General features: G+C 47.9%; 1 protein-coding gene across 1 annotated transcript in view; it reads right to left on the bottom strand.

Annotated features, from left to right (window-relative positions):
* LOC126109852 (ubiquitin-conjugating enzyme E2 Z-like) overlaps positions 1 to 15,278 on the bottom strand; it is a 32,602-nt gene extending 17,324 nt beyond the window's left edge. Inside the window, exon 1 of the mRNA XM_049914917.1 lies at positions 14,995 to 15,278. Coding sequence (XP_049770874.1) covers positions 14,995 to 15,128 — 134 coding nt within the window. The 5' untranslated portion in view covers positions 15,129 to 15,278. The remainder of the gene's footprint in view (positions 1 to 14,994) is intronic.
* Between the last annotated feature and the right edge of the window lie 13 nt (positions 15,279 to 15,291).

Below are 15,291 nucleotides of genomic sequence, written 5' to 3'. Positions count from 1 at the left end.
CAGGCCCAGGAGTTGTGCAAGGACACTGAGAAGCTCCCACTCTGTAAATGGGGTATTATAGGATTCACTGCGGTGCATAGTGAATGAGTGGACATTCCCTTCCAGCCGCCGTTTGAGTGTGTGAAAGGCTGGGGGGGGGGGAGGTGGGGGGGGGGGGAGGTGGGGGGGGGGGGGGGAAATCTTCGACACAGAGGCTCGAGCAAAGTGTTCAGCAATCGCGTTGGCGTCAGTACATAACACTGCATTTACATAACACTGCATTTATGGTAACACCTGTTGGGGCCTGGTACCCAAAAAGATGTTTGATCCTTGCCCAGACTTGGGAAGGTGATATGGCACCCAATGGTCAAGATGTATCTCTCCTAACACTCCTGCATCTATCGTTTGATAAGATAGTGAACACGGGAAAGGAGCTATGAGGTGCTCCAGGGAAGGGTGCTGCTTATACCGATGTAGAGCTCGCCGAAGCTCATTAATTGCTTCAGCGACTTCTGGCGACCACCAACAGACTGCCTTATTCCTCGGGCACCCAAACGAGCGGGGGATCACGTTTTCTGCCGCAGAAACAATTGTTATAGTCACCTGCTCAACCATCACATCGATGTTACCATGTGGGGGAGATTCAACGGTGATAGCAGAGGTGTAAGTTTCCCTGATGCCTTGTTTAAAGTCTGTCTGGGCAGGCGTCTGTGGGCCTGACGATGGTGCAGTGACAGGAAGACGGGGAAGTGGTCACTACCACACAGGTTGTCATGTGCTCTCCAGTGGATAGATGGGAGAAGTCCTGGGCTGCAAATTGATAAATCAATGGCCGAGTAACTACCATGAGCCACACTGAAATGTGTGGTGGTCCCAGTGTTTAAGAGGCAGAGGTCGAACTGAGAAAGTAAAGTTTCGACATCTCTGCTTCGGCCAGTAAGCACGGTACCACCCCACAAGAGGTTGTGGTCATTAAAATCTCCCAAAAGTAGGAAAGGTTTAGGGAGTTGATCAAACAGTGCAGGTAATACATTCAGGGGTACTGCACATTGTCCTTATTCTGACAGCCACAGCTTCAAGAGGGGTTTGAAGGGGCACATGTTCACTACAGACTGCGTTTAGGACAAACGCAAACTCCACCTGACACTCGTTTATAGTCGCTAAAGTTCCTGTAATATCCCTTACAGCCACAGATGGCAGGAGTCCGCATTGCTGGGAACCGGGTTTCCCGGAAGGCAATGCAGATAGCAGGTGTAAAGCTTAACGGTTACGGTAACTCAGCCAGGCAGTGGAAAAAACTGCCGCAATTCCACTGGAGGGTGATGTCATCGTGAGACTGGGAAGGCACGGAACATTCAAAGAGGCAGTTTACACCTTAGGGTCACCTGCTGCCACCGACTTTTAGCCTGAGCAGTCTATATACATTGTCTCTGAGGGTCTGGCGAGATCTAGATCCTCAGCAGACTCCAAAATCTCCACCCCATCCTCAGACGCAGAGCTTGTACATAGCGGTGGTGTGGGTGCCACCACAATATCCTCGGTCTTAGGGGCTCTTCTTTTTGGATTTCTCTCACTGCTCCTTGGGTTTCCCTGGCTGGTAGGACTTCACTGGCTCAGTCCCTGGGACAGAGGATGAGCACGAAGCCCTACAACCGGCTGCTTTTGAGCTCTTCAGCCACTGTTGAGTGTCATCTTTCCCAATAGCAGAAGCCTGGGAAAGGAGTGACCCAAGGGATCCCTTCCTAGCGAGAGAAGACGAAGAAGACTTACCCTTCTCCAGCTTAGAAGTGGGGACAGATGTCCCCGATGGTTGGGGGAGGTGTTGCTCCCGAAGTAGGCAGTGTGTGGGAGCAACAAGGAGGGATTTTTTTTTTTGTTTTTTTTTTTTTGTTTTTTTTTTGTGGTTTTAGGGCGCAAAACTGCTAAGGTCATTAGCGCCCAGCCCGTGACTTAAGACAGTAAAAAACCGAATTTTAAAACCAGCAGCAATGGGAACAAAGTCAGAAAATTTGAGAAACTAAAAATAGAAGAATGCTTAAAAATCCACTATAGGAAGGGGGTGATTGTCCCAAAAAAAAAAAGGTTCAAATGACTGACGCCATTTCACTGTCACTAGTAAACTGGAGAACGCGGTCGGCGGAGCGCGTGTCATCTGCTAAAATCGACGATAGATCAGGCGATAGCTGTAGACGGGAGCGTAACGGATTAAAATAGGGGCATTCAATTAAAACGTGTCTTACCGTCCACAGCTGAGAGCAGTGGGGACAGAGTGGGGGAGGATCGCCGCTTAAAAGATGTCGATGGCTAAAACGACAGTGCCCTATCCGGAGTCTAGCTAAAATTACCTCCTCCCGACGACGCGTTCGGGAGGAAGAGGTCCAAGCGCAAGGAAGGGCTTTCACTTCCCGCAATTTATTACAGGGAAGTGCCGACCAATGCGCATGCCATAAATGAGCAACTTGGCGACAAACCGCTCCGTAGATCGGTGAAGGGAAGCGACCGAATAGCTGGCCGAGGAAGAGAGACTGCGGCCTTGGCCGCTATATCAGCCGCCTCATTCCCACAGATACCAGCGTGTCCCGGGAGCCAGAGGAACGCCACCGAGACGCCCCTCAGGTGGAGCAAGCGCAGACAGTCCTGAATCCGGTGGACCAGAGGGTGCACAGGTAAAGAGCTTGGAGACTGAGGAGAGAGCTGAGAGAATCTGAGCAGATTACGTACTGTATCCGCTGATGGCGGCGGATGTAGTGGACAGCCTGGAGAACAGCGTAAAGCTCCGCAGTATAAACCGAACACTGGTCGGGAAGCCGAAATTGATTTGGGGTGTCGCCAACAATATAAGCACTCCCTACACCTAACGATGTTTTCGAGCCGTCGGTGTAAATAAATGTGGCCTCCGTCATTGCTGCACATAGAGCAGCAAATGCCCGACGATAAACAAGTGTAGGGGTACCATCCTTGGGAAATTGACATAGGTCACGGAGCAGGCAGATCCGGGGACGGAGCCAAGGCGGTGCTGTACCCCAAGTTGTCCAGAAGGTTTTAGGAAAGCGGAAGGAAAGAGAATGGAGCAGTTGACGGAAGCGGACTCCCGGGGGTAGTAGGGAAGAGGAGCGGCCTGCATACCCTACATCAAAGGAGGCGTCGAAAAAAAGGTCATGGGCTGGATTAGTAGGCATGGAAGACAGATGGCTAGCATAACGACTCAGGAGTACTGCCCGCCGATTGGACAGCGGAGGTTCAGCAGTCTCAGCATAAAGGCTTTCCACAGGGCTAGTGTAAAAAGCTCCAGACACTAAACGTAATCCACGGTGGTGGATAGAGTCGAGACGCCGAAGAATAGACGGCAGAGCAGAGGAGTAGACTATGCTTCCATAATCCAATTTCGAGCGCACTAAGGCGCGATAGAGGCGGAGAAGGACCACTCGGTCCGCTCCCCAGGAGGTACCATTCAGGACACGGAGGGTGTTAAGCGATCGCAGACAGCGAGCCGAAAGATAGGAAACGTGGGAGGACCAGCTTAGTTTTCTGTCAAACATAAGACCCAAGAATTTAGCGACGTCTGAAAACGGAAGGTTGACAGGACCTAGATGTAAGGAGGGCGGAAGAAACTCCTTACGTCACCAAAAATTGACACAAACGGTCTTACTGGGTGAGAAACGGAAGCCAGTTTCGATGCTCCACGAGTGGAGGCGATCGAGACATCCTTGAAGACGTCGTTCAAGAAGGCTGGTCCGTTGAGAGCTGTAGTAGATCGCAAAATCGTCCACAAAGAGGGAGCCCGAGACATCAGGAGGGAGACAATCCATAATTGGATTTATGGCGATGGCAAATAGTACAACACTCAGCACGGATCCCTGGGGTACCCCGTTTTCTTGGGAGAAAGTACGGGAGAGAGTAGTGTTCACCCGCACCCTAAAAGTGCGCTCTGCCATAAATTCGCGAAGAAAAAGGGGCAGCCGGCCTCGAAAGCCCCAAGAGAACAGTGTGCGGAGGATGCCTGTCCTCCAACAGGTATCGTATGCTCTCTCCAGATCAAAAAATATTGCTACCGTTTGGCGTTTCCGGAGAAAATTGTTCATGATATAAGTGGAGAGAGCAACAAGATGGTCAACGGCAGAACGATGCTTCCGAAATCCGCATTGGGCTGGTGTTAAAAGACTGCGGGATTCTAGCCACCAAGCTAAACGGTAATTCACCATACGCTCCGAAACCTTACAGACACTACTCGTGAGAGAAATGGGGCGATAGCTAGAGGGGAGATGTTTGTCCTTTCCAGGTTTCGGAACGGGAACGACAATAGCTTCCCGCCACCGTTTGGGAAAGGTACTGTCGGTCCAAATTCGATTATAAAGGCGAAGGAGGTAACGCAGACTAGGGGTTGATAAATGCAGCAACATTTGGACATGGATACCATCCGGTCACGGGGCGGAGGAGCGAGAAGATGAGAGGGCATGTTGGAGTTCCCGCATGGAGAAAACAGTATTGTAGCTTTCGTGATTTTGAGAGGAGAAAGCAAGAGGTCGCACTTCCGCTGCACGTTTCTTCGGGAGAAACGCTGGCGGGTAATGTGAAGAGCTCGAAATCGCAGCAAAGTGCTGACCCAACGAGTTAGAAATTGCGACGGGGTCCACTAAGGTATCATGCGCGACAGTGAGCCCAGAAACCGGGGAGAAACTAGGCGCGCCTGAGAACCGTCGAAGCCGACTCCAAACTTCCGAGGAGGGAGTGAAGGTGTTAAATGAGCTAATAAAGAATTTCCAGCTTGCCTTCTTGCTATCGCGGATGACGCGACGGCATCGCGCACGGAGCTGCTTATAGCGGATACAGTTGGCCAAAGTAGGATGGTGACGGAAAATGCGAAGAGCACGTCGCCGCTCACGTATTGCATCACGGCATGCCTCGTTCCACCAAGGAACTGGGGGGCGCCGGGGCAATTCGGAGGTGCGTGGTATTGAACGTTCCGCAGCTGTAAGGATAACGTCGGTAATATGTGTGACCTCATCGTCGACGCTGGGAAAGCGACGGTCATCGAATGTCGCGAGAGACGAAAAAAGTGTCCAATCGGCTTGGGCAAACTTCCAGCGTCGCGGGCGCATATACGGCAGTTGAGGCTGCAGTCTGAGGACACATGGAAAGTGGTCACTCGAGTGTGTATCATCAAGGGCGAACCATTCGAAGCGCCGAGCTAGCGGAACAGTACCGACCGCAAGGTCCAAATGAGATAAGGTTGTCGTGGAGGCAGACAAAAATGTGGGGACCCCAGTGTTGAGGCAAACTAGATCCGCTTGGTGGAAGACGTCTAGCAATATGGAGCCACGTGGACAAGGATGTGGAGATCCCCAAAGCGGGTGGTGGGCATTGAAGTCCCCAACCAGCAAATAGGGGGGTGGAAGCTGACCAAGAAGATGAAGGAGATCAGCTCGTGCCATTGGTGTGGATGATGGAATGTATACAGTACAAAGAGAGAACGTGTATCCAGAAAGGGAAAGACGGACGGCGACAGCTTGGAAGGAACTGTTTAAGGGGATTGGGTGATAACGGAGAGTATCATGGAGAAGAATCATGAGTCCTCCATGGGCTGGAGTGCCTTCAACAGAGGGGAGGTCATATTGGACGGACTGAAAGTGAGGGAGAACAAAGCGGTCATGGGGACGCAGCTTTGTGTCCTGAAGACAGAAGATGACCGGCGAGTAGGAGCGTAAGAGGACCGACAATTCATCCCGATTGGCTCGAATGCCGCGGATATTCCAGTGGATAATGGACATGGGGTGAAAGGAAAATGGAGGAATGTGACCGAAGTTGCTGTCAACTCAGAGACTGCTCGGAGCTAGCAACCGACAGCATGGAATGGCATTCAGCCGAAGGCAGAAGATCCTGATCCATAGGTTGGTCAGGAGCAGTCCCTGCCACCAGCGATCGGCCGGTTGACCGGCCACCAGCAGTGCGCCTCGGCGACACAGAAGATGGCCGAGGGCGATTTCCGCCAGGTGGTGCTGTAGAGGGGGCACGCCTTGGCGGAGAAGGAGAGGAACTGGGTTTCTTTGTAGCCTTCTTGGAAGAATGTGGTTTAGATGAAGAAGGAACCGATGGTTGTGAAGTTGCGGTACGTAAAAACTCTTCACGAGTATGCTCTTTTTTCGAAGACTTGGCGTCCGACTTTTGGTCTCGAGATGTAGCAGAACCCGACGAAGGGTGAGCCACAGAGTGGGCAGGCGAAAGTGGTGAGGTTGAACGAGCGATCTTTGCGCTGGCCGATCTGACGACCGTGGTACTAAAGGTGAGGTCGCAAGTCTGCGTGGCCGCCTCCTTTGTTGGCCGAGGAGAAGCAAGGACAGTGCTGTATTTTCCTGTCTGAGGCACGGTGGGCTTGCGACTGGCGAATAATTTTCGAGCAGCAAAGGTCGACACCTTTTCCTTCACCCTTATTTCCTGGATGAGCTTCTTGTCCTTAAAAACGGGGCAATCTCGAGAGGAAGCAGCGTGGTCACCCATACAGTTGATGCAGCGAGGGGATGGAGGTGGACAAGCACCCTCATGGGCATCCTTGCCACACGTAACACATTTGGCTGGATTGGAACAGGACTGGCTGGTGTGATTGAACCGCTGACATCGATAGCAACGCGTAGGGTTTGGGATGTAAGGGCGAACGGAAATTATCTCATAGCCAGCTTTGATTTGCGATGGGAGTTGAACTGTGTCAAATGTCAAGAAGACAGTGCGGGTTGGAATGATGTTTGTGTCAACCCGTTTCATTACTCTATGAACTGCCGTTACGTCCTGGTCAGACAGATAGTGCTGAATTTCTTCGTCAGACAATCCATCGAGGGAGCGTGTATAAACGACTCCACGCGAGGAATTTAAGGTACGGTGCGGTTCCACCCGGACAGGGAATGTGTGGAGCAGAGAAGTACGCAGCAATTTTTGTGCCTGGAGGGCACTGTGTGTTTCTAACAACAGGGTGCCATTCCGTAATCTGGAACAAGACTTTACAGGACCTGCTATTGCGTCGACACCTTTCTGAATAATGAAAGGGTTGACCGTGGAGAAGTCGTGACCTTCATCAGACCGAGAAACAACAAGGAACTGTGGCAACGATGGAAGAATCATCTGTGGCTGAGACTCAGTATACTTACGTTTGTGAGCAGACTTAGTGGAAGGTGAGGAAACCATTGCGGAAGAATCCCCCATGATTACCGGCGTCTCCGATGGCGCGCTCCTCCCTTGTGGGGGCCCTCTCTGAGGGCACTCCCGCCTTAGGTGATTGTTCACACCTCAGGTCACACCTCCCGACAAACGGACGGAGGGACCAATCGGCATTTTCGGAAGGTATCAGCTCGGGTAATCACCCCTCCCTGGGCCTGGCCGTTACCAGGGGGTACGTACGTGTCCTACCTGTCTACCCGGGGCGGGGAATTACGCGTTACCCCGTCACCGGCTACGCACGAAGGGCGTGGGTCGGCCTTCAGACACGCACAGGGAGGAAGAAAGAGAAAGGGAAAGGAAGGAAGAGAGGTCTCAAACGCCGCAGCGGAGAAAAGGGAAAGAGAAGAGGTAAGGAAAAGAGAAGGACAAAGGAAGGAAGAAGACAAAAGCAAGGAAGGCGAAGAATGCAGTACATTTACGAGCGTCCGTCTCCGGACGTAGGCACAAACCATACTCCCAGATGGGGAGAAAGGGAAGGAAAGAGCCAGAGGTGAGGAGAGGAGGGGCGAAGATAGGGATGGGGAAGGATGCGGAAAGGGAAGGTATGCAGCCCGTAAAGGAAGGAAGGCCACATTAGCTCGGGGTCCCGTGCTCGCTACGCACGTATCCACAAAAGAGTTGTGGACCCCCTGGGGGGCAACAAGGAGGGAAATGGCCCCCCCACCATCAAGGGGGCAGGTGTAGTCTTCCAGCTCTGAGAGGTGACTTCGGTTGATGGAATTAATGGTGCCAGAACTGTTAAAGTGGCGACGTGAGATGATGTCATACGCATAGGATGCAGACGTTCAAATTTTGTCTTAGCCTCGGTGTAGGTCAGTTTGTCCAGGGTCTTGCACTCCACGATTTTATTTTCTTTCTGGAGAATACTGTACTCTGGCAAGCAAGGCGAATGGTGCTCTCCACAGTTGACACAGACGGGAGGCGGGCCACACGGAGTATTGGGATGTGACAGGTGTCCGCAATCTCAGCACGTGACGCTGGAAGTACAGCGAGAAGACATGGCCAAACTTCCAGCACTTAAAGCACTGCATCGGGGGAGGTAGACCATCACCTTGACCTTCTCGGGCAATGTATCACCCTCAAAGGCCAAGATAAAGGCACAGGTGGCAACATGATTATCCCTCTAAACCCGGTAGACACGCTGGACGAAATGTACACCTCGTCACTCTAAACTGACGCGTAGCTCATTGTTAGACTGCAAAAGAAGGTCCCTGAACCATATTTATGGGGTTTGATGGTGCAAGAAAAATCCCCCAGCTTGTCACAAGAGAGTAACTCCCGTGACTGAGCAGAGGGTGCTGTTTTGATGAAGACTGACCTAGATGTCATTTTGGACAAGCCCTCCACTCCCCAAACTTGTCCTCTAAATGTTCAACAAAAAACTGAGGCTTCATCATTATGAAAGATTCCCCATCAGCTCTCAAACATACAAGGTACAAGGGGAAATAAGAGCTGCAGCCGTCCTTAGCCTGACGTTCCTCCCATGGTGTGGCCAGGGAGGGGAACAATTTGGAGTCGTACTTCTGTGCATTGAATTGAGCTTGTGATCGCTTAGAGACTGCTGGTGTTTCACAACCAGCAAGAGTTGATGGACTACGCTTCATCGCATGCCATCCGCCCCAATGTCACCCAACCTGACCAGGGGCCCTCCCCACGGGCACCACCCAGCCGCAGCAAAGGCCACCTGGCAGGATGGCCATTGCCGGTAGTCCCGATGCCCCAGGGGGATGGGCATCTACCCCTTGGCACACGTGGGGAGTTAACGGTGCAGGCATCAGCAGAGCGATCCCCGTGTGGTCAGGGGGCTACAATCAACTGGGTACATGGCGGCCCCACCACAACGGACTGGCTACCGTGCTGGATATCAGGTGCAAAGAAGTCCATAGTCATCGTTGACGCAGAAAGCATGGTGGAAAATGCACCCAGGCAGGTGTCCTCGCCCAAGAGATGGAGAATGGGCGGGACTGCAATGCGACGATGAGAAAGTGGGCTAAAGATGTCATTGCACAATGGAAACGATGCACCATGTAAGGCGCCCTCCCGCAGTTGGCTTGCAATTCGGGAAAATTTGAAAGAATGGAGGTCAAACCCTACAGGGGACCATCACATAAAGGCCGAAATGTGTGAAACTCCTTTTATTCGCTCTTATGACAAGCAGGAATACCTCGAGCCTATTCTAACCCCCGGACCCGCAGGGGGGAAGCACTTTTGAATCCATGCAAGTCCAAAAGAAATTAGAAAACATATCCTTAGCCACTGTCTAGCTACAAATTATATAAATATGTAGGTTCAGGAACCGAAAGTTCTATTAGCTGTATTGCAAGTAGCAGTCTTTGTTACATGCCAGAACAACAAATATTAAAGTGCTGTACACAGGATTCAGTAATTAAAGAGGTAGGTAACTATTTTCTTTGAAAAATATCAGTGCAATCAAGTAAATATTGAGCTACCTCTAGGAGGAAAACAACTGCTATATAGTATAACTGAGGTGGCAGCAGGATTTTTCTTTTTTTTTTTTAAGTAGCTGTTTTCTTTCTAATTGGCTCTATTAATCTTATAGTGGGATAAATTATCACTGTACTTGGAGTCAAAGATGGACCACAAGAAAGCACGATTAGGCCACAGCCACAGCAACCTGATCTGGTCACTGAACTGTGTGGACAGTGGACGCGACTGCTGTGTCGCAAGACCGCACGTGTTGATGACCAAACCAGTCTCCATGAAGTACTACAGCTGACCCGCTGCCAGTTGCAATAGTTGGCCACTGCCTCTGTTCCGTATCATTCGGTGTGACATATAAAGTGCAGTCAAATGAAAACAAGACAATGGAAAAACCAAGTAAACGGTTTATCATTTCAAAAGTAATTGCTGTAACTGTCAATACATTTACACCATCAGACAAAAATGGTCATTGCCTTCATAGAAAATGTTTGAGGTTGCCTCCGGAAACACAGTTATACCCCAGGCTTCACCTCTTCGTCCAAAGCATATCAATGGCCACAAAGCTCTTTCTTCCAAGCTCCAAAAATATGGTAATGGCACGTGGAGAGATCGAGAGTCTATAGAAAATGTCTAACAGCTACCCAGCGAAACTCGCGCAGCTTATTCGTGGGTGTGCTCAGATGTTAACGCTGTTTCTACTACACTAGAAACGTTTCAATGGTAAGTCCTCATACGACACCTATGAAGCCCCAATATCTCTCTACATGTGATTTTCATATTTTTGGAGTCATTAAAAGACATTGCTTGCCATCTATGTCCTTCAGATGAAGAGCTACACACCTGGGTACAATCACGATTGCGTAGGCAGCCTCAAACACTTTTTTGTGAAGAAGTAATTGAGCACTTGTCTCACAATAGGATAAATATATCTAATATTTATGGCAATTACTTTCGAAATAATAAATAGTTTACTTCCTTTTTTGCCATCTGTCTCATTTTCATTTGACTGCCCTATCCAGATATGTAGCCACTACCACGAAGTCAGAGAGCACTACCACGAAGTCAGAGAGCAGCAGCATTTAAACACAACCAATTCATCCCGTCACTGTTCAGCCTGCTGCACAACGTGGCTACACCCAGTCCCCATCTAATGCGGCCTCGCAATCTTCAGCACAACTGTGTCACCACAGCCACTCCCCACCGGACTATGATCCACAGACTTCTGTCCAATGGTCCCTGCCCTGGCAGTCAGCATTCTGGTGCCACCTCTACGAGACTGTTCCCCACCACCCGAGCCCACCTGCCGCTTAACTCCAGCTGACGATTCAGAGCTTGACGGCGCAGCACCACGATCTACCACAATGATCGTCAACGCCACCGGCCGTTCGCAGTGCAGAGGACCTCACGCTGCGGGGCTGCCCTACCAATTCGGCCCCGTGTACCGACTGTGCCAGCTCAGCGCACCACCTTCCCGGTTGTGAGTGTTAAATGCTCGCTGTGTCTGCCGTGCCTGTTGCTAGAACATCGGAATATTACAAGAGAAAGTCCAAATGGCACCAGAGATGAGGGGTGCATCAGAATGTCTGTTCAAGCTGAACAAACTAATAAAGAAATAATGACGGAGGTACTGGATCCTGCTGGGCCACAATATTTAAACCCACAGCTCCAGCCTGTTGTCGTCAGCACAGCTCAGCACTACTGTGATGTACAGCCCATGTCAGTTGCCACTGTCCTTATGATTCAGCTACATTTGCCATCTCCAGGGCACAAAGTGGTGACTGCTGTCTGACTGCCTAAGCCCGGGTCCACCGGTACCTGCCCTCACCCACACGGTTCTGGTCGTACCGTCAGTTACCGACAGCTACCGCTGCTGTTCTCCAGGATGTAGTCCTGTTTTCATTGCCCAGGCAGACCTGCTAGGTTCACCTGCCTATATTTGAGTCAGCATAGGTCTGCCCTCGAAAGTCACAGTGGGCCGGGCGTGGCAGATTTACACCTGTCTCAACTGATAACGTAATGTAATTTTGTAAACATCTCTGTGGCAATGCCTCAGTGTTGTCACAGTTCAACAGATGGCTAATATCTTATCCTGCAGCCAATAGTGCTTTGCAGCTGAAAGCTAACTCTGAGCTATCAGGGATCATCTTACACCGCTGCTTCCACCTGGCTTATTGTCGCCTGTTGTCTACTGTGTGCCTGCTGCCGATGCTATTATCGATGTTCGTGTATGATTATTAATAAAAAGTTCTGCCAACATATTAGCATCCTAAATGACCTGCACTTTCACCCACATCCATCTGAGAACCGCTCACCGACACCTTCCCCAAGCGAGGCATTAAAGGCACGTTTAAAAGTACATTAAGCTATCGGACAAAGTCCTTATATTCATTCACTCACAGCTCTCTCACATATGGCTGCTGTCATCTGCAGGCATCTGAGGCCCAACTGCAGTCAGTAGGCATCTCGGCTGGTGTGGGTAGTGGGAGTACAGAAGGAACATGGCAAGGTTATGGGAGTTGTGGGGGGAAGATGCTGTATTTTGCCTGTAGGAGTATGCAGGGATGTGGTGCAGAATTTCCATTCTACAAAATTTCTTTACACTTACATAACACACAAGTGTTGTTTGATAAGTCAGGTAAATTTCCATGAAAGAACAGAACATTTTATTTGCACTTTCGTGGTTGGTAACCTTGATTATGTCAAGGATCATATAAAGAATTTCAACAACGTTCAATGTTGACAGTCATCTGAATTGGCGAGTGTGCAGACTGGAATTGAAAATGGATAAAACCGACTTTCATGTTGCTGTTAAACAGAATTGCATGAAGTTCACACAGACTCTGCACCACACTTAAGACACTTACTTTTAGATTAATGAATTTAAATGTGGTCAGACAAGCATTGAAGACGAAGTGCACTCCTGCAGTCCAATTGAAGTCACCACAAAGGAAGCCACTGGAAAAGTCTATGATATGGTAATGTGAGACTGTCAAATAAAAATTCACGAGATTGCTGAGACTGTACATATCTCAACTGAATGAGTCCATAATATCCAGCACTGAGAATTGGCTACCAAAAAGCTGTGTGTGAGGTGGGTGCCACGATTGCTCACAGTCGATCAAATAATGTCCAGCAATGTTCACTCACAATCTGCATGACTTTTGTGTCTATTCGTGACTTGAAACTTGGATTCATGACTACACACACAGTCTAGACAGCAGTCAAAACAATGAACAAAGGCTGGTGAAAGTGCACCAAAGAAGGCGAAGACCATTTTGTCAGCTGGTTAGTTGATGAGCACTGTTTTTTGGATTTACCAAGGAATAATCCTCATAGATAACTTCCAAAAAGGCAGAATCATAATGCTTCATTGTTGGACCATTTGAGACTTGCGTTATCTGATAAGACCATAGTTGACATGAAAAAACTGCTGTTTCACCAAGATTGTGTAACACTCCACAAATCGGCCATAACAGTGGCGGAGCTTTGAACTGGTTCAACCCTATTCATCGAACTTTGCCCTAACTGACTTCTTCCTATTCCCTAACTTAAAATTTTCGCTTGCTGGGAAGAAATTGTCATCAATGAGGAAGGCACAGTTGCAGTCAATGAGTATTTTGCAGTTTGACAGAACTTATTTTTCCGCTGGAATGAAAAAGCTGGACGATCACTGACCCAAGTTATATCCCTCTTAGGAGACTATGTCAACAAGCAAGATGAGTTGTTCATGAAACAAACATTTTTTTCCCTTGCTGTTTTACCACTCTTATCAAACCACCCTCATATTGTTCAGCTGAGCTTTGAGATGTATTGAATTATTTGTGTGTTGAATGTTTTCAGTCATATATTGCCATGTGGTCTTACATGTGCTGTTAAGCCATTTTGCAAAAGAGGTACGTTAGCAGTGAAGTATTGCAGCTCCCTCTCATTAGTGCCAATTGTTTAAAAAATGTCAAGGTGATTTTATATAATAAAAAATTATAAACACAGGACAGAAAATCAGTTCCAGTGGCAAGCATTTTAGATCTCGGAAAGGATTGCCAACTAAGCAGGATATATTTACCTTGACACATGACAAACTAAAATGAATAAATAAGAAGTTATTACCTTTATGAATATCTTATGACTAATTTTCTACACAATCTTCAGATCAATAACATGTTCCAGATCATATAGTAAATATACTTACGTAACATACGAATAAATATAGCAACAGTGTGTTAAATTTGGTGAGAATGTAGACACAAGATAGTACTACATTGCAATGTGTTACTGCAAATTTTGTTGCAAATTCACAATCAAGCTATCACAGTCAAACATAATCAAACCATGGGGCTATGCTCTCTCTCACACAGCCTAGATTTAAGAGGGCATTGGGAGGACATGTGGCACTATCACACACTAGCCAAGGAATCCTTTTAATTGTGTTTTCATGGTAAGAATAAATATTATAAATAAGAAGATACAGAAAACACACAGTTTCACTTTACTTGCATGACAAATTAATATGCTTCTCACAAGAAAGAAAATTTGAAGAAAGACCTCTATTTTGCATCACTTTTTATCTCGTCTCTTGCATTGTCAGAAGATGGAATTTGTCTTTCGGCAGGCTACACAAGTGTGTGAATGATGAACAGAATTTTTGGACCACTACTAAGGCAGTTAATGAAATGTTGGAAACAACAGATGGTTTGAAGCAAACAGATAATCAAATGTCTTTAACAGCCAGCACATTCAATTTAGTAAGTCGTTAGAGCTCAACAAACAATATAAATACTATTTGTTACAACCTGGTAGTTGTCTGAAAGTTAGTTGCTAATTTCCGGGTATAACTTAATTACTGCTCGTTTTCCTACACCGTCTATGGAAAACAAATACATTATTTGTGCGTATACCGCTCTTCAAAAATAATAATAATCGCTTTACAATTGCTTTCCCTCTCAAGCTACAATGAATTAAGTTGCAAAGGGGAGAAGTTGAAAGGAGAATTTCATATATGGATTATGTCATAGAGACTGTATAGTTTTCTAACAGTTCCTTCTGAAATTGCACAAACCGTATGATGGAGCCGACAACTACCAGGTAGTAACAACAGTCTGTCCAACTCATGTAAGCACGTAATGCGAGTCGCAAATTTTGGTTACAATCTCACATTTCTCGTTGAAAATGTGTTCGATAAAATTCCGAAAACAAACCATTGGTTACACTACAGAATGCTGCAAACATTGCTTCAGATATGATAGCGAATACTCCATGCAAACTTTAAATGTGATATGGTATTGCATCATGGATATTAACGTAACACGTGCTGAATTGTCTGTACAGAAATGTCATTATTGTTTTTGAGGTCTAGACGTATCTACGAACCTTTTAATCCTCAGAAGACATTGTGCTGACGGCGTCTCCTTCTGCCAATCTGTATTTGTAATAGGGTCCCAATCCGAACCTAATGAACTGACAGCAGTAACAGCAACAACTTTAATATTTTGTGGCTTTGCCATTTTTCGTTTATATGGTCACGCAATGACAACAAGGCATAAAAATAACACCAAATTTGATGAAACTCTGCAGCAATTTTATCGAGACTGCGGCAACTGTCCAAACTTAACGCTGTGCACAGCACAGCAGACTGCAACACAAACAACTTGCGCTCGCCATCACGGC

This window comes from Schistocerca cancellata, chromosome 12, assembly GCF_023864275.1.
Source record: "Schistocerca cancellata isolate TAMUIC-IGC-003103 chromosome 12, iqSchCanc2.1, whole genome shotgun sequence".
In the NCBI taxonomy this organism is placed as follows: Eukaryota; Metazoa; Arthropoda; class Insecta; order Orthoptera; family Acrididae; genus Schistocerca; species Schistocerca cancellata.
Note: the sequence above shows the minus strand (reverse complement) of the source record. Positions and strands in the feature narration are given on the sequence as shown.